Raw genomic sequence first — 20,514 nt, forward strand, 5'->3', positions numbered from 1 at the left:
ACTCGGGTCATCTGGACTGTGGCCAAGGTTTTATGCCTTTATATAACAGACCTAGAAAACTTGCTGTTTTTATAGCATCCTGCTGACCTCACCAAGAAACAGACTAGCTGAGAAATTTGTAAGTAGTAACTAAGGCCTGAAACTGCAATTTTATTCTACCCTGGATAAGGAATTGGTCCCCATATGCATGATTTAGACTGATTCAAGAGTTCAACTATGAAGAAATACAGAAGGGACTTGGACAGCTACTGTTACAAAGCAAGAGATTGACAAAATAATAGAGAGGCTTGAGTCTCCATTTCCTGAACAGATTTAGGGAAATTACTTCTGTCTGAGACAAGATTATCCGGGAGACAATACTGTAGGTGATGTGCTTCTGAAGAGGCATCTTACATGCCCTGTTAAAAATTTAATTCAACACTGAAAAGAGTGAACCTAACTAAATGACTGTTAGCTTGACCTTAGGTTACATTACTAGGCTCACATGTGTCCTACTCCCAGGTGACTGTCGGTATTGATACAGGGTAGAAGAGAATAATCTGCAGTGCCTGATGGACCATATTCCCACATGATTTCCCAGACAACATGCTGGGACACAAGGTCATACATTTTATCCAAGTCCGAAAATAACTGTAGACTACCAAAGCAAACTCCCACAATATCTTGCAGAACTACAAAAAACTAAAGCATGGCTGAGGTGGGCATCTGTGTCACCATGATGGCCTAACATACCCTCTTCCCTGCATGTGAATAACCCCCCCTCTTCCCTGCATGTGAGTACCCCCCCCCCACATGCTAAGATGTGGTAAGCCAAGCCCACATCTCTGGTTATGGCTGCTATGTATGAAAGCCTCTGTTCACATGTTGTGAAATGGCAACAACACCACTAGGTAAGTAGCAGATGAGAACAGAAGCTGGAAACAGAAAAGATGTAGGTGAGAGAAGAGGTAGGTGATGTGCTCAGTGGAAAAGCACTTGCAGTCAGATTTTTGAATAAAATTATTTTTATTTAAAATGTTTTAAATGTTTTAAATTTAAATCTTATTGATTGATAATTTATTAATTGATTTATGTGAGCAATTAGTGTGTGTGTGTATATATATATATATATATATATATATATATAAAGAAAGGCTGGGGTTAGAGTGTTGATCTGATGAAGTCAGTTATATGATGAAAACGTATTGGGAGAATAGCGTTAATGTGGAGCGTTCTTTTTATCTGTGCCAGTTTGTTTTATGTGCGTTTTGGAACTTTATACAATAAATTTGTGGTGAGCCAACAAACTTTCCTGGATTTCCACACCTTTTAGATTTTTGAATAAGATACCTTTTGAGTTGTGCTCCGAAATTGGCGAAAGAAGGTATTTCTTTTAGATGTGTCGGGGGGGGGGGGGACTGTCAGAGACTGCGTGCAAGAATGGAGAAGGAGTGGTCAGTACAGTGCAGTTTGTTTTGGGGATTTTGGAATGAGGGAGTCTATAAAAGAAGTTGCAGAGGTTATGCGGGATGGTTTTATTATGGAGTTAGACAACAACAAGCAGGAGGGCACCTAGATGAACTAATTTAAAAAGAAAAAATGTTAGGAGTGGCTCTATTCTGTACTTGACTGGGTTTAGAAAGGGTGGTGCAGAAGTGTTTCAGGGGGGCTCGGAAAATAATTGGCAGATTTTGTTTTCAGCAGACTGTACAGGCTATGGCTGTGATGGGAACCCATGTTTCAGTTGATCTAGGAGGACTCCCTTACCTATTACAGATCTTGCTGGTCTGGAAAGAAGGGGAGATATTTTCCAGGACCAGAATAAAAGGGAGTTAATTTTTTCCTGGGCACTTTTAGTATGTTTATAAAAGTTAAGTGGCTGGTCCAGTCATAAGCCTAGCTATTTAAAAGACATTATCATAGAGATCTGCAATGTTGAGATTTTTTGGGAGGTTTTTTTTTCAACCTTTGAGAGCAGGTCTGGAGGAGATATGAAGCTGCAGGCAGACAATTATTGAGGAGAGATGCTGGGGGCAGCAAATGGTGAGCTGCACTGGAGCCAAGAATAGCTCAAACACAATGAGATATTATCCTCAGTGAACCAATAAACAATAGACCTGCTAGAATACCACTACTGAGCTGTATATTACTAACTTCAGCACTCATGCATAAAAATTAGTCGGGCATAAACATGTAGGCAAATTCCACGGAAACCTTCATTGTGATCACGTTGTTAAGAAGATAAACAACAGAAAGGAGGTGCTATTTTGCTTCCAGAAATTATCAACGTCATTAAAACAAGTCTACAGAAAAAAATACAGAATATACTAATTTAGCAAATCATCCAGCTCCAGCTGTAAACTTGTACCGATTTCAAAGGCTGAAAATAATTACATCAGAAAAATAAAAGACAAAAATTGTGACATGCAACATACTAGGGGTAAACAAAATGATTAACAAAGGTGTAGAAAGACAATAATACTTGATAAAATTGTTTTAGCACATCTCATGATAAGCCAAGACAGATATCTCAGTGTTGTACACAAAAACAGAGCTGCATGAGCCTGTTATGTAAATACTGTAAAAAATGTATAGGAACTTATCCAAGATGGCACACAGAACCTACTTCTCTTAAAAACGAAAGAGTATTGCTTTAATGGGATCTTTTTATTTGAATCCTATGGCATTATCTGAAGAAGCGTAGCTAGTACTACGCAAAAGCGCTCATTTCATCCTGAATAAATTCGTCTTCTTTTTTACATCGTGCTTGTTTATTGTACATCTGACCATCAGAAGAAGGACTACATCGTGGTTTTACCTCTCATTGTCCCTATTTTATTATTTGAAGAGGTAATAATGTTTCTAGAATAAATTATAGAACAAGTTGCTTATCAAGGCCATCCTAAGGAGTAAAAACTACTACCTAACGAACTAAATCCCAGTCTCTATGTAGTTCAGTGGATAAAACAGTGGTTACGTAACACATTATTATGACTCCTGTGCAGAGGTCACCTGTCCATCCAGATAGGGGTTAGCAGTGGAAACAGGATTTGTACTGTTGCCACTGACTGTTATCCAGAGTCCATTTCTCATTTATGTAGCTAACAAGAACAAAGTATGACAAAATGCAAATTACTCTATTACTTTAGTAAATGAGCCAATGTTCTCAAAAAGTGAAACTAAATGTGAAATTGCTTCTGGATAACCAAGTAAGCAGATGACTGCGTATTATGAATTTAATTCAGTAACAGATGTCAGAGTTATACCAGGTGGTCTACAATGTATACACCTGATAAAATAGTAAGAACACGGCTTTAAATGTCAATAAATGTAGCCTACTCAGAATGGCAGAAAAACAGCACAAATCATTACAAAACTAATGGTCAAATAAAAAAGATCTAAGACAAGTGGTAGAGAGTGTAAATTCTGGCCAACTGTATCCATTAAAGTTAGAAAATCATATTTCTGTAGTCTACCCAATTCTAAGCAGCGTTTCTAATCACTCTACAGAGACCAGTGTAACATTTTATAAATCATTAATTTGAGCCACTACTGAATAAAAGAGGCTACTATGCACCCTTCAAACAAGCGACCTGAAAACATAGGTTCATAGGTTTATACTAGGCTATCTGCCCTAGGGCATTTATAAGCCTAGCCAGAGTGTGTTTGGCTTTCGCCACCCATTTTAAATTAATTTTGCTATGCCCTTTATCGAGGTTAGTATACTGTGCCTCTGTCTAACAGTGACACAGAAGTGATACCCGGGGTAAACCTACAATCTCCCATCCACTCATCAAGATTCCTCTTGAAGAGAGTCAATGAGGGACTCTGCCTAACCTGGACTGGGATTTTATTCCAGAGTGAAGGGAGCCTCTGGGTTATGAATCTGTCCCTCCAGCATGTCCTATTTATTTCAGTGCTGAGGTTCAAGTCTCTCAAGCGCGTAGCTCGATGGGATTTGGATTTTCTGAGGTGCAGCATGTCCATTAATTCCGGGTTGGACATGGCTTTATATGTCAGGCACAGATCGCCTCTGAGCAGGCGGTATGCCACTGAGTAGAGCTGGAGTTTCTTTAACTGGGCTGCATATGGCATCTGTTTGAGCCCTTTGATCCTCTTGGTGAGGTACTTTTGGGGTCTTTCCAATTGCTGCAGGTGTCTGGTAAGGTACATCCCAAAAGGGGCATTGTACTCAATTATGGGCCTGATGAGGGATGAGTAAAGAGGCACGATGACCTCCCCTGACCTAGATGTGAATCCCTTCATGATTAGGTGGGCTATACAAAATGTTTTTCTAACCACTTTGGCCACGTGGTTGTCAAAGGGCGGGAGGGTGGCCTAATAGTTAGGTGTTTGCCTTACAAACACAAGGTGCATGGCTTGAGTCTCACAAGAGATAATTGGCTAGGCTTAAAATGGCTTGCAAGGGCAGTTAGCTTAGTACTAACCTATGAACCTACGAAATGAGAGATTGCTATCAACTTGGGTCCCCAGGTCCCTAATTACTTCTTCTGTACTTAATGGATTACCACCTATGTGGTAATTTGTGGGCACTTTGTTTTTGCCAAAGGGGATGACTATACACTTTTTGGCGTTTAGCTTGAGACCATGGCTCTGGCACCAGTTGTCTGTTTCTATGAGGCCCTTTTGGAGGATGCTTGTGTCGGCTGGAGAGTCGATTATGGCGCCCAGTTTGCAGTCATCTGCAAACTTGGTCAGCCACAGTCCTTCCGTGTTAGCCTGTACCTCCGAGAAATATATACCGAACAAGAGAGGTCCCAGGACTGAGCCTTGTGAGACGCCACTTGTAACTGGTTTGGAGTCTGACATGGCTCCAGCAATTCTAACCATGTGAGTTCTGTCCTTGAGCCAGTTTGCAACCCATCTAGTGACATAGGGGTTTATATTTATGCTGGTGAGCTTATCTATAATGCCCAAGTGGGGTATTGTATCGAAGGCTTTTGCGAGGTCCAGGTATGCTGTGTGGACCACCTTCCCCTCGTCAATGGCCTTGGTGACTGTTTCAAAGAAATCAACCAGGTTTAAGAGGCAGGATCTGACCTTAACAAAGCCAAACTGGGTAGGATTCAATGTCTGTAGGTCCCCAATATCTTTATTTATGAGGTCCAAGATGATCCTTTCCATAGCTTTGCAGACCAAGCTAGTCAGGCTTATGACAGATCAACAATTTGCTGTAGGAGGTCCCTGTCCACCCTATAGCGCTCCACTATCTCCAGCTCATGTAGCCCCTGGTAAGTTACCCTGAGTCTGTACACTCTTCTCAGTCTCCTCACTGTGGATTGGTCGATAGCATTCTCATCCTCACCACTCTCAGCCTCTTCCACATGTTGATGTATGATAGCTGCTGCAGCCCCTATCATTTTGTTGCTTATACACCAGTGGTGTAGAGTATGTGGGAAAAACCAGAAGGAAAGGTGTTTGCAGAGTTTATAGTAGTGTTCTGGGCTGGGCTACTGCCTGTATAATTGTCTGATTCTGATACATTTCACCTGCCAGCTATGCTAGCTCTCCTCGATTACCTTCCTACTGCTGTTTTCTCTTCCCATTGCCTTCCTGTTTAAGCCAGGGGACGTGCCGCACAAACACAGTGCTCAAATGTGCACAGAGCTGTTATTTCCTGTTTTTTTTTTCCTTTAAAACACGGCGCGTGGCGCGCACACTCGCTTAGGCAATGTAAAAAGTGCTAAGCAGCCGCAGACACACCCCCTTGCTTAGCTCTGCTGAGCTAAGCTAAGGGCAAACCCAAGCCACAGGGCTCCAATAAGCTTATAGTATGCCTGACACACACCCCTATGATGTCAGTTAACTCTTAGGCTTGAACCATGCTATTCCTGCACTTACACGGTTGGGTGCTGGCTAACATTGAGGGGAAATCTGGAATTCATTATCATTCCCCACATTTGCATATGACTGCCAACTAATGCATGGTTACAGGTCCCACACTGAGCCTTCCCCCTTAGCAACCACTATTCACTGGCCATGTTGTATTCTGCCTGCCATTGAGTATAATGTCAAAATTGTGATTTTGGTTAGAATGCTCGTTTCAGTTTTTTTTTTATATTTTCAGCCCAATCCCATTTGCGCACCTCTGCCCTACGTTTAAACAGCCAAAATCGTCTAAAAAAATACGTTTTTTTTTTTTTTTTTTTTTGCCAATTGTTTTCCATGCCAATGGCCATATATTTGGTCATTGGTATGCTTCACACAAACTTTATTTGGAGCTGTCATGGCTCCATTTTGTATTTTGCAGAAATGTACTCTGTCACTAACAGAGTACATTTCTGCACACTATACTAGTCCTGCACGGCCGGCTGACAGCTTCCTGGATCAGAAATTCACCTAATTTTCATGGTTTTCACCTGCAAATGGGATAATTTGCATGCAGGAGCTGTGTCCGTGCAGGAGCACTTGTGCACATCCCTGGAGCCAATTCCTGTATCACACAGCGGCCATATTGCCTCCAGGAGCTCCTGCCCTATTCCTGCACGCCGTGCAGAGCTTGCTGAATCCGGGGGTGTATCCAGTCTTCTAAACTGTATCACAATATGCTATGTACATCTCAAACAAGAGTTGTCCTTTTGCTTAAAATGTCTGCTGCTATTGGGAAATAGTTTCCATAAATTTCAGAGAAATCTGCATTACTGCACATTTTACAAAAAAGCTGAAAATCTACATGTTCGTAATTGTACAACAGTTCTTTACAAATTATGTAATGGACTACAATTCTATCACATGCGAAATCTGTAACTAAGAAAAAGGGCACGCCTGATATTGTATTGAAACACGTGTACTTGTTATCTTGTTCCTAGGAAAACAGGATAATCCTCATTAGGATATAGTACTGACATAAACGAGGAAAGAAGTAAAAACTGGCTTCACAGCAACTCTTTTCATCTGATGTAGCTCCATTTAACACTGTCCTCCACACTCTACTCCTTTCCTTAACCATTTTCTAATTCATACTATTATCTTTTATCCCAGCCTGATGTTATTCAGTTTATTCACCACCAGTCTATAACATGGGACTGTTAGTAAACAAACTTAAATAAATACCAGATCCACGTTCTGTCCAGCATTACAGAAGGATGAAACATAAACATACTAATTTTACCAGTGCTTTTACAGCTTTCATACAGGGAATGAATGCATTCCCAAAACACGTCCAACTGACAACTTAATTAAAAAAAAATATATGTCTTGACTCCTATGAAGAGACTGTGCTTACTGCAATAAAGAGGTCACCGGTGGGAAAATACAGTGGGTGAATTCTATAAGGAATGTGAAATAATTTTTAAAGTCATTTTCGTACATGCCTGACAACAATCAGTTCTCCCACCCAAAGGTATTCAGTCCATTTTTTTCTTGAATGTAGGGGGGCCCTCCCTGCACCGACTTACAGCTGACCAGTGAGTTATCATACAGACAGCCATGGAAAAGAAACCTGTTTCCCTGCCTCTGCCCATTCTTCCCCCTGCCTTCAGCAAAGGAGTGTCTTCATCCCAACATACTGGAGGATTCAGCTTCACTCAGGTCCAATCCTCAGGGCTGATAGCCAGATAGCTAGAAGACTCTAGTCTCCAACCCCTTCAGTGCTGCTCCAGACATCAGCGTCACAGCCCCAAGTCTTTGGCACTAAAGTCTGTATCAGCTGGCCTCTCAATGTTAGATTCAATGTCCCATTTGATGTCTGCAATGACTGGTGTCAGTTTATTTCAGTGGAAGCTGTTGATAACAGATTTCTGGGACTGACTGCAAACCATGGTGCAAGAAGCATCCTTGCACAATGGCTAAAGTGACACTTCTCACTGATGACCCCTCTCACTTACGGGTCTGCAGCCTCCATACCCTCTAGGACTAGATAAGAAAGTTTACAGAAACCTCATAAGTCACAGATTTAGCTCTCCTCATGATTCCTCATCCTTCGATGACATTCCCACTCCAAGAAGCCCAGGAAGCATCTGAATTAACCCTTGGAGTTTCCACAGCTACTGATGCCTGGTATCAAAGCAACTCCCATCCTCCCTCATGAAGACCCAACATTTGAGGAAGTCCTCAATTTTAGATATTAGAGTAGAGTTTGGCTATCTCAAAACCCCTCACCTTCAGAGAAGATGCCTCATAAGACTTTATGGCCTCCCATCTCAACTTCTTGAACAGTGCCCTTGGTAGACAAGATGGATTCCTTAGTTATCCAGAGGCCCGAAAGGAGCGCAGTGCGGTGGTCACTATCCCATGAAAAACAGACCATTGTAACTCTGTTGTAATCTGTTGTGGACTCTAAAGTTGCTGTGACAGCCCTTAAAAGGGAACCAATTAATCAAATTTCTGCAGTCTACCTCCAAACAAAGAACCTAGGTTGTTGGATCACTATGGAGAGCATGTGCATGTGTCTTTCACATTTATACTTGGGAAGCTCACTTGTTTATTCCAAACCATGACATCCCAGTGGGATCTTAACAGATGAATTCCAGGAAATGCTGAAACAGTTGTCGACAGATCAGAAAGAGGTCAACATAAACTGAATTTCCATGCAGAAACCATGGTTTCAGTTTTCACTTTGTCCATGTGTTTTATGCACACTGCTGGGAGTGCATTATCTAGGGTAACGGGCACCAGCATTACAGCCACTGCACCTTTCACCAAGAATTTCAAGGCATCCTTTTTAATTGCCCCATTTAATGGCACTGACCATCCTGGCCACAAATCAGAGATGGAGAGATATTCCAAGAGGGTCAGATGGACGGCAAAACCTTCAGTGATTCAGGGTTGCACTGTCAGATACAACACAGAACTTGCACTAAAATCAAGAAAGCCCTAAGCAGATGTACATCTAGTATGGCTCTCACCGGAGTCAGTAATCTGGAACGGTTTTCAGAATGGACACCCATGCAGAGGTAGCAAAAAAATCAGCACAATAATGGGCATTAAGACTTCCCATCCACCAGGCAATTCCAGCAGAATCTCTCAATGGCTCTCCACACTGCCCACTCAGGCAGCTGTCGGGGCTTGCCTGTCCCTCCTTTCTCTTGTATTGATGGCCATAACACAAAACAAATGATTGGCACTTAATTATCCACGGGCTACAAAATCCCTTTCCATACTCCATCAAGGGCACTGTTTTTTCCACTACCCTACATCTCACCATGTCAAAGAAATGCAGCTAAAAAAGGGGTATCAACTTTCTGCAAAAGAAAGCCATTCAGCAAATCTCAGTGGATCAGAAAGAGTCCAGATACTAAACAAGATTATTTTTGGTAACAACGAAAGCAAAGGACCTCAGACCCATTTTAAATCTAAATGGTCTGTATCACATATTTCCAAAAATCTCATTCTGGATGGTATTGGTCCAAACAATTCTCCATTTTTGGTCATGGAATGGTGGGTATGCTCTCCAAAATGCCAATGTGCTTCAAAATAGCTAAGAAACTGTGGAAGTTTCTATGCTTATAGATTGTATCCAGTCATTTCCAGTTCTAAGCTGTTCCTTTGGTCTTACCACAACCTTCATTTGTTTATTAAATATAAGGCTATGGTGGCAGCTCACCACAGGCTGCAGGGGGGGGGGGGAGTCTTTTCCTAGCTAGACAACTGACTCCAGGACACATCAACATTATAGATCTAGAGAAAGTATGAGACTGTTTCCTACTCACTTATCAGCCCCTTGGAATTACAGTGAACACAGAAAAGCTGCAGTTGGAGCCCTTGCAAAATGTGACCTGCACAGGGTATAGCTTATTTACAGCTAAATGGAGTCATTCAGTGAACAATCAATGCTGTCTTGCGAAAACCTTCAGAGCTAGTTCATTTACACCTCAAAGCGCCATGACTAATAGCATCCAACATATTCTTACTTCCTAACAGGTTCCACGAGAGTGACTGATCTCAGACAATCTCACCTCTCAGGTCAGTATCTCTTAATCTCACCAACAACTCCACCTAAAACATCATTTTTTCTTTCCAAAAAGTGCCTGCCCTAGCCAAGGATCTAAAATAAACACCGTCAAAGGGATAGAACATTTAATTAAGAATTATTTCAATTGTTTCATGACAGAGTGTGGTTTTGTTTGACTTTTTGTGAAATTATGTTCTGCCTTTCTAGCATTTGTGATATAATTTATTACCATACCTCTCAACCGTTTAGCACAAAATATCTAGACAAAGTCAAACATAAAAGAGGAACAAAACCCCAAAAATAGGGACAAATTTTAAATATTGCCTTCATAAACTTGGAAAGTTGCTAAAATAAAAGGTTGTGTGTTGCCGTGCATTTTCTGAAGGATATGAAGTATGAAAGTCAAATACTTGTCATTATTTAGTGACTTCAGTCCTCACTGATTTATAACCAAAAATCCAGAAAACAGACCAAAAATATGAAGCAAATATCTGGACAGTTGAAGAGGTATGTTTGTTACATCAAGAAGATAACGTGGGGTATCTGTATCACAAGCACGAATGACCACAGGGGAAAAACAGGAATTTGGTTAGGTCATTTGCTTTAGATACGGAGCTAAAAAAGTTTTGAACCCACATACTTAAATCTGTGTTATCAATGAAATACAAGCACCACACTCAGATAAACAGAAAAGCCTGGAGCAACAGCTCCTAGCCTTAAAAAGTGCAAGGGTTTCAAGCTTAGACTTCATATATAAATTAAGAAAAAACAACCCATGCAGCATTTCCTTTAATTATCCCAAATTAATTATCCTTTGCTTCATTCAAATCCCAAAAGTGCATCATCAGTGCAATATTGGGTACTTTCCATCTCTCACCAGACTCCTCCCTCAGCAATGAGGTCATGCTCCACATTACTAAAAAGCCATTTTCACCATCTTGTAAAAAGATCAGCTCTTTCCGTAGATATTAATTTACTTCAACTTCATTCACTAATAATCCATATCATAGGTTCATACTAGGCTACCTGCCCTAGGGCATTTATAAGCCTAGCCAGAGTGTGTTTGGCTTTCGCCACCCATTTTAAAGTAATTTTGCTATGCCCTTTTTCGAGGTTAGTATACTGTGCCTCTGTCTAACAGTGACACAGAAGTGATTCCCGGGGTAAACCTACGATATCCCATACACTCATCAAGATTCCTCTTGAAGACAGTCAATGAGGGACTCTGCCTAACCTGGACTGGGATTTCATTCCAGAGTGAAGGGAGCCTCTAGGTTATGAACCTGTCCCTCCAGCATGCCCTATTTATTTCAGTGCTGAGGTTCAAGTCTCTTGAGCGCGTAGCTCGATGTGATTTGGATTTTCTGAGGTGCAGCATGCCCATTAATTCCGAGTTGGACATGGCTTTATACGTCAGGCACAGATCGCCTCTGAGCAGGCGGTATGCCACTGAGTAGAGCTGGAGTTTCTTTAACTGGGCAGCATATGGCATCTGTTTGAGCCCTTTGATCCTCTTGGTGAGGTACTTTTGGGGTCTTTCCAGTTGCTGCAGGTGTCTGGTAAGGTACACCCCAAAAGGGGCATTGTACTCAATTATGGGCCTGATGAGGGATGAGTAAAGAGGCACGATGACCTCCCCTGATCTAGATGTGAATCCCTTCATGATTAGGTGGGCTATATAAAATGTTTTTCTAACCACTTTGGCCACGTGGTTGTCAAATGAGAAATTGCTATCAACTTGGGTTCTCAGGTCCCTAATTACTTCTTCTGTACTTAATGGATTGCCACCTATGTGGTAATTTGTGGGCACTTTGTTTTTGCCAAAGGGGATGACTATACACTTTTTGGCGTTTAGCTTGAGGCCATGGCTCTGGCACCAGTTGTCTGTTTCTATGAGGCCCTTTTGGAGGATGCTTGTGTCGGCTGGAGAGTCGATTATGGTGCCCGGTTTGCAGTCATCTGCGAACTTGGTCAGCCACAGTCCTTCCGCGTTGGCCTGTACCTCCGAGAAATATATACCGAACAAGAGAGGTCCCAGGACTGAACCTTGTGGGACGCCACTTGTAACTGGTTTGGAGTCTGACATGGCTCCAGCAATTCTAACCATGTGGGTTCTGTCCTTGAGCCAGTTTGCAACCCATCTAGTGATATAGGGGTTTATATTTAAGCTGGTGAGCTTATCTATAATGCCCGAGTGGGGTATTGTATCGAAGGCTTTTGCGAGTACTTCCACACCATACACTTGCACTGACATACACACACCTGTGGTCAATTTAGATTGTCCAGTCCACCTACTGCATCTTTTTGGAATGTGGGAGGAAAATGGAGCACCCGGAGGAAACCTACATGAACTCAGGGAAGACATACAGACTCTACAAGAAGGTACCCCAGTGAAGAATCAGACCAGGGAACCTATTGCTGTAAGGTGACAACATTACCTGCTGCACCACTTTGCTGTCCATACAGTCTGGGATTTATATACTTGTAATTCTAGTCGATATTAGTACTTCATCTACAACTAGTGACTAATTTATACATTAAAACATGCTGGGGTCCAGTGTGAATGTCACACCTTGGAGCAAAAGCATGAGGGGGGTGGAGGTACTTACTGGAGCATGGACACCCAAAGGTAAAACACTTGAGATGTGCTGTCAAGTAACCTTTGTGAATAACCAATGTTTACCCTGCCATACCCAACTTTTACATTTTAACAAGCTTCAGAACTTAAATATTACATCGACAGCCCAGTCACCTCTTCACCTCACTTCAGTTGTAACGCCACATACTGTAATAACAAACAGCTGTGTACTGTACTGAAATTAAATGCCCCAAAAGTATTTATATCAAAGATAAATGGCAAGAATAAAGAGATTTTTCAGATGTATTTATTTGTGAAGAATCACAATTTCAAATATAAAACATCACTGTGACAAGTTCCCAAGTACTGCTCTGTACCCCCAATTAAATATGACAGTTACTAAGGCACTAAAACCCCAGAGTAACTAAATATAGGAGAATATGATGATGAGAGTCACCCAGGCAAGGATGTTCTGCTCCCTACATGGCATGTTTCATATTTCAAAATTAAAACATTACTCTAATTTTGTTTAGTCGAATTCCAAGTGTTACCATGTCTCACCGAGATATACTGTGCCTAACCAGTCTTCAGAATTATACAGCATTATGTAATAAAGCCAGGATATATACCATTATCTGACAACAACAAAACAGTGTTGACATGGAATACATTAATTTTTAATCATCTTTATGAAATGAAGGTCCATATTCATAAAAGTTACTATGAGGTGTATACCTTGTGGTCACATTTTGATATGCAAGGACAACCTAACAGTGCTTTTACACAAAGACATGTAGCACTACATCAAGCTGTCTCCATAGCAACACTACATGCTAATAAGGCAGTCCAGGGGGAGGCATAATGTAGTTAACTATGTACTCTATTCCTCAGGACAGCTTCCAGGAAGGCATCTACACACAAGAGCTATTCACAGAATCACTCGGCCACGTATATTAGCATGGCTGCTCCTTGCACCTTGCATGTTCATCCATCATGGAAGTAGTAAGTACCGAGGACTTTAGTGTTAGGGAGTGTTAGGATCTGTGCACATGCAAAGGTGTGTGTGTGTGTGTGTGTGTGTGTGTGTGTGTGTGTGTGTGTGTGTGTGTGTGTGTGTGTGTGTGTGTGTGTGTGTGTGTGTGTGTGTGTGTGTGTCTAGGAGGTAGTGGCAAGGCAGATAGTGAGGGGGTAAGTTAGGTAGTGGTATGTTGGGGATGTCAAAACTCCAAACTGCAATAAACTAATGAGCAGAGCCTGTAACATTATGGGTAGGGGGACCAAAAGACACTAGGCATACCTCTGGAAACTCATGCCAGAACGGCACTTAAACAGAACAGGGATTGGGGTTGGGAGGAACCACTAACCATCAGGGGTACCTCTAGAAAGTCATGCCTGAGCAGCACTTGAACTGAAAGAGGATCAAGGGGTAGAGGGAACCACTAACTACCAGGTCTAAGCCTTTAGCTACATGCCTTAACAATTCACAGGTTCGGGAGGAAGACTATACACCAGAGATTAATCTGCACCATGCGTGTACGGCATGTAAATGCAATATGGGCCAGGCAGGGGGACATTAGACACCATGGCTACTCTATATTGTGCACCTTAAGACACCTACTTAAAAAAAAAAAATCACTAGTCAACAGGGACAGCACTTTCTCAACATTTAATTACAAAAAAAAGAAGAGAAAAGAAATACAACGGGGGTTAAAAGAGATTTGAGAATCCATTAATACGAAGGTTCTGATCTATTGCGCCTTATTATTATAAACATAATATAAAGCCCTTTGATTAATAGGAGCCATTTCTGATGTTGAAGAGGTTCGCTTATATGTAGTTCATGTCATTCATCTACATTCCATTTTAAAGTGTAAATTCTATATAGAAAGCATGTTAATGAATTTAATTTGAAAATGAACATATATTTTATAATGATGAAAAAATGAGATGAACGAGTTTGATATCAAAATATTTTATATGTTTCTTGCATAATGTGTAGTTATGAACATATTTTATAATGGGTGGGCCCATTAAGGGTCATGCAGACTGAATTTTTATTGGACGAATATTGCTTGCTATGTGATGATTCGCACCCTCATTGGTTTAATTTTGCTAAATGCTGATTGGATGAGATATGTACATATCCAGTTTATGCTGCTTAATTAAGTTACTAACCTTATTGCTCATTTTGCGAGGGTGTGTGGTGGTCTGTGTAATTTTATTGGTTAAATTTCTTTTAAAAAGATTTTGTTTTAAAAATGTACTATCTGATAAAGTTCCGGTTTTAATGGGACGAAATGCTCTGTGTGTGAATAAAAGGATAATTTTTGGCTGTAGCAGTGGTCTTCAATTCCAGTTCTTCAAGGTTGTTATTGGTTTTAACCGGACTTGGCTTAGAGGGAATATTACGTGCTTGCACTTTTGTATTTGTTAAAAGAGATTTGAACCCAATATCCTTGACATATGAAGCCTTAACATTAAACCACTGCATTGACTGATCAGTTAGTGTAACAGTTGCTGTGTTTAATAGATATAAGATATATTGAGGATCTCCGACATTATGCAGTGCCTGCAACAGTTTGTGTGGTACAAGGAAGAAAGACAGGGGACATTCCTCTTACCAAATAGTGTCACAGGGCAACTGCTTTTGTCCAAGGATGCATGTACCAAAGGAAATAAAGTAAAAAATGAAATGTCTGGTATTAAAGACGGACTGCAATCGTACATGAATTACAAGGGCAGAGTCAAAGGAACACTATGGACATGCTGACAAGAGGGACAGGTATAGCATTGTGCATTTTACTGTGTGCTTGTATGTGGGATAGTGACTGGGGGTACCCCTTGTGACAATGTGAGGTATTGCCAGCTATGCCAGGAGAAGTAGGGCAGTGTGTGTGTAACATATGCCGGCATAGCTAGCTGGAGTTTTGTAAGGAATTACATGTAATTTGTATATCAAACCAATTTGTACAGGTGCTTGTGTTGAAAACACATTTGTAAAGCTGCTTGTGTTACAAATGTATCAACAGCGGGTCCTGCTGGATGGAAAAGAAATGCACCTGTATGTCAGATTGTACTGTAAACATTGAAGTGAATATATTGTAACAGATTATACTGGAAGAGAAATTAATCTCAGTCCAGCTAACTTTGGAAAATACCACAGTAAAAAACAACACCAGCAGCTAGGATTAACAGTCCGTTAACACCAAAAACAAATGTTATCAAAAGAAAATAATAAACATAAATAAACTGATACATGGCCAGGGTAGAGAAGTTTACTATTGATAAGCACTTTCACAGGTTAATGTCCTGATTCATCAGACCAAACAGAAATAAAAGGAAAACGAAGCTTTAATACAATTTAAAAACCAGCCACCAATAAAAATAAAGTAACAATCAAGCAAAATGATGACATCATCAGTTACATTGTATCTAGTGTTTGCCCAACTCTCTTTCTTAAAGGTACAAATACATATACATTGCCAATAAGACAGATGGCTCAAACTACCATTAACTATCAAGCAACAAAATTCAACAAACTGACAACTACTATCATTAAAATCCCTTCTCTAAACAATAATAGACATTGCTATAATAATCAGTACAATCTCTATAAAAACTACAGTAACACTGAATCAAAGTTATCTTGCTTAAAAATTACCTTTATTATCTAACTCAAAAACAACTATCTAATGGTTTATAATAAAATAAAATATATATATATTAAAACAACTGATACATGGGTCAGAAATCTATCAGAATACACATAGTTGTACACGAAATGCTGAACTATAAAAAAGAATACAATGTTAACATCTAAAGTAGTAACAATAACATATATGACAAATATACAATCAAAATAATAATAAATAAATAAAATGGATGTAATAAATGAGTAAGAAATAGTAGAAACACTAAACTGTACTGATGTTAAACTATTGTCTGAATATTCCTCAACACTAGTAAATCATTTGAAAAGATATCTGGCTTTTAATGCGGGTCTCAAAGGAACACTACTAATCAACCCTTTACTACCATCAGCCTGTAATCTTATAATCCATTTTGTTTCATGTAATTCGGTGATATTTTTAATATCACCTAACTGATGTTAGCATCATATCTTTTTTTAAGGTTCAACATTTCGTGCAGACCACATGTTTTCTGATAGAGTTCTGACTCATGGATTAGTTGTTTTAACATATACATTTTTTATTTTATTATAAATCATTAGATGGTTGATGAAGCAGGATGTTAACCTGTGAAAGAACTTACCAATAATAAACTTCTCTACCTTGACTGTGTATCGGTGTGTTTGCTTTTTATTATTGTCTTCTGATAACTTTGAAAAAATAGTCTGAAATGAAATTATCGCATTAAGGCCATAAAGATTGTATTGTACAGTTCTGATTGCAGCCAGAGACGAAATGTCTGTGAAAACCAGGACTAGGAATCCTACTGTATTGTCCTTAGGGGTGAATTAATCGCTACCCTGGAAGGGTGGAAGTTTTAAAATGGTTTTATAGCTTCCAGATGCTACCCTGCTACATCTTAGCAAAGCTCTACGTATGTATAATATGACACATAGGTGCTAGATTCTGGTTAGTGTGGGAACCACGGTCAAATGACCAGATGTATATGATGTCATTCTGTAATGAGACAAAAGTCTCAGCACAGTCCATTTTTGAAACCTGAAAAAGAAGGACCCCTCACCTACTTCATCTTGCCTTGCTTTAGTAAGTAACCAGGAAATAGTAATTCTTTAGATCAGTCTGGAAAATATAGTGAGGTTAGTTAAGTACTGTTTTTCTGTATCTGTATGAATCTAGCAATCGGTGTTATTTTTAATATTTCCTGTGTCTGAAACTCTGCTGTTTATTGTAAATATATATTTAGTATTTTCATGTTATTTTATTTTTTATTATTAAATATATTTTTAAACTTTTCATTGTGGCTGGTCGTAGAGAATATTTTAACCTTTGAGAGTACTTATATTTATTTGGTGACATTGTGGCCGCTCCTGAAAGCCTTGTTGCTTTGGTGAAACACTACCACTTGTACTAGTATTAATTTTACTCATTATAATAGGGTATCCTTGTAAGAGCCTTAGGGTAGCTAGCTTTGGTGTGTTCTGGTGGCAGTACCTACCTTATATTCTGGGCAGACGTGGGCATAGCTGGTAAAGCTGTGTCAGCCTTTCCAGTGTGTGTGTGTGTGTGTGTGTGTGTGTGTGTGTGTGTGTGTGTGTGTGTGTGTCTGTGTGTGTGTGTCAGCTACTTGGGCAGGGACATAAAGCACTGGTTGGACAGACAGGCTGCTCGAGGTCTTGGCTTGGCCACTCAGCTAAGATATCAACTCTACAGCTCTGCCAGTAGGAAGTCTTATTGGGGGCCTAGCTAAAAAGGGAAACCAAGCCCTTGGACTAATTGTGTTCCCTGTATGCTCTTAAGGGAAATTGTGCTTGGTGCAGAGAGCTGTATGTGAAAATACTGTGTGTATCTACTTTTGTTCCAAGTGAATGTCTTTCACCAATGTCCGTGACCAGAGGAGGGGCGTCACACCCCTCGTTACACAATGTGGCCTCCAACACTGTTAGCTACCACAGGAAGTGCTAATCTGATGGTTAAAAAAGATTCAGAGACATGCAGACTAGCCAATAGTGAGAGGTCTTCCCTCATTCTGACTGTGTCTCTGAATTGCAAATGGCCACATTGCAAAAACATGGTCTTTTTACAGCAGCCCTTATGGCCTGTAGTGGGGATCTTTGCAAATCCTCAGGTATATTTAAACCAGGACAAATCCCGTTTATACATGCAATGTTACAGATTCATACATGAAGAATGAATAAAAAAGTGAATGAGTATTTTAGAATAAACTTATTACTGTGTACATTTTTTTCTATCAGTTTGCAGTTATCCCAAATATTTCTTTAAACCCAGCAGTCATAAATCACTCTACAAAACATAAGTTAAAACAATAAAAACAAAAAATGAAAGATGTGCTTACCGTTAGCAAGCCAACAGGGTCCTGCTGTCGGGGCTCTAAGTTATTGTCAAATATCTCTTTAGTGGCTGCAACATTATCATTTTCAGTCCATTCAGCTTTTGTTTCCACTTCTTTTAAGGGTTCTGTTTTTTTATTGTTAAGCTCCAGGTTACCATCAGACACTGTCACATTGAAAGCAGTAATATCCTGTTTAATGCATTCAAGGTTTTCCTGTACTTCTTTCAAAATATTAACTCTTTTGTCTGTAAGTTGTTCAACAAGCAATTGTTCTTTGTCTTGGAGAAAATGGTGCAGTTTTGCAAATTCTGTTTTAATGTAATGTTCCAAACTCAGACGGTCTTCCTAGGATGCAAAGGATATACAAAGGGATACAGTGAATATAGTATAGACTGCATTCATACATTATTATTATATAACAGAATGGGCAGAAACTAGCCCAATGGACCAAAGGAAAGGCATTTGTCTGCAACTGTGGTGACCAGGAAGCTTAGATTATGACTGAGCCCCCTGGTATTGGCTGGCAGAGGGAGATGTATAGCTAGCCAGCCTAGGATGCTGTCCTCTCTGCAGGAGAAGGACAATGCATGTCTAGTATAAAGACAGCCCCCTGGAATCTAACAGGAGTCATATAAGGCAGGTGCCTGATTTGCTGATAAATCTGACCGTCTTCCAGAATAGCTTTGTCTTTGAGCCAGGATAGTCCCTGATAAATAAACTATCTCTCAGAATATTTATGACAAATTATATGTTTTCCTAGGAGATGCAAGCCCTCAGCTTCAAAGAGAAAGGTGTTACTAGCCCCATTAGGAAGATCAGTGACTTTGGTGGGTATGAAGCTAGAATAAATTATAGCAACTGGACAATGACCCAAGTTAAAATTTAAGGGGAAGGCCATACCTTCAAGATCAAGTTATCATATAATGCACAATATATTTTTAAAGAAAGGTGTAGCTGGAGCTGTTGAATCCAAAGTGGCCTACAATGTGGAAATACACAGATGTAGTACAAAAAATGTGTGTGCTACCACTCAATCACAACATCTACTAAGGACTGGTAATGTAACATCAATTACAAATTATGTACTGGGCAGTGTGTGTGTGAAGTCTGCGAGAAGCAACATCATATACAATGGCTCACCCATTTGTGGCACTGAGGAACACATCAAGTTTGCAGAATAGCTCATGTCAGAAGAAAAGGTTAGGGGGGAAAAAACTCTAGATACAGAATTGCTCATATCAACCTATGTGATTAAGAATTGCTCTACAATACATAATCATTCAAGTGTGCGTATAGTGATGGAGGCTGGCCCTGTAATACAGGATAGTACAGGTGACCTTGAGGGCTAAGGAATCTACAAATATAAGTGATATAGAATAAGGTGCATGGATTCCAGGGAGTGGAGAAGAAAATGGCTCATGCAAATGTGTAGTGACAAAAAGATGCTCTATGATACAGAAATGTTCAGCTGAGTCTACATGGTTGGAAAACAGATCTATGATACAGAATAATTCACTGATTTATGAGACTAAAGAATAGAGGATGTAGAACATCATGTGTAGATTTATGGGTTTGGGGCACATACGCAAACATTTTCACATGCACACACAAACCACATAACCACACACACACACACACACACACACACACACACACACACACACACACACACACACACACACACAGACACACAGACACACAGACACACAGACACACACACACACAGACACACACACACACACACACAATGCAGAATGGGTCGCATAAGCAAACGGTCTCCGATATGAATGGCTTGCCTGGGTGTCAGGGTGGAAAGAACATCTGCAGTGCAAAATATATCATATGGTCTAAAAAAATGAAGAACAGATTTGCACAGACAAGATTATCATGAACAATAAAACCAGGAAATAGAGCTGTGAATCGGTGATAAATGATCTGGTCATCATGGACATTTTTCAGCCACAATCTCCATATGGGTAAATGCGAGGTATATGGATAGGCACTTTAGATTACCCACCCAATCAGCCAACATAGTTTTGGAATG

The 20,514-nt window shown here is 40.1% G+C and overlaps 1 protein-coding gene across 1 annotated transcript in view; it reads right to left on the reverse strand.

Moving 5' to 3' along the window:
* LOC122814379 (zinc finger protein 845-like) overlaps nucleotides 1–20,514 on the reverse strand; it is a 281,439-nt gene that overhangs the window by 61,691 nt on the left and 199,234 nt on the right. The window contains exon 11 of the mRNA XM_044086963.1: nucleotides 18,474–18,815. Coding sequence (XP_043942898.1) covers nucleotides 18,474–18,815 — 342 coding nt within the window. The remainder of the gene's footprint in view (nucleotides 1–18,473; nucleotides 18,816–20,514) is intronic.

This window comes from Protopterus annectens, chromosome 10.part0 (assembly GCF_019279795.1).
Source record: "Protopterus annectens isolate FY-2018-M chromosome 10.part0, PAN1.0, whole genome shotgun sequence".
In the NCBI taxonomy this organism is placed as follows: Eukaryota; Metazoa; Chordata; order Ceratodontiformes; family Protopteridae; genus Protopterus; species Protopterus annectens.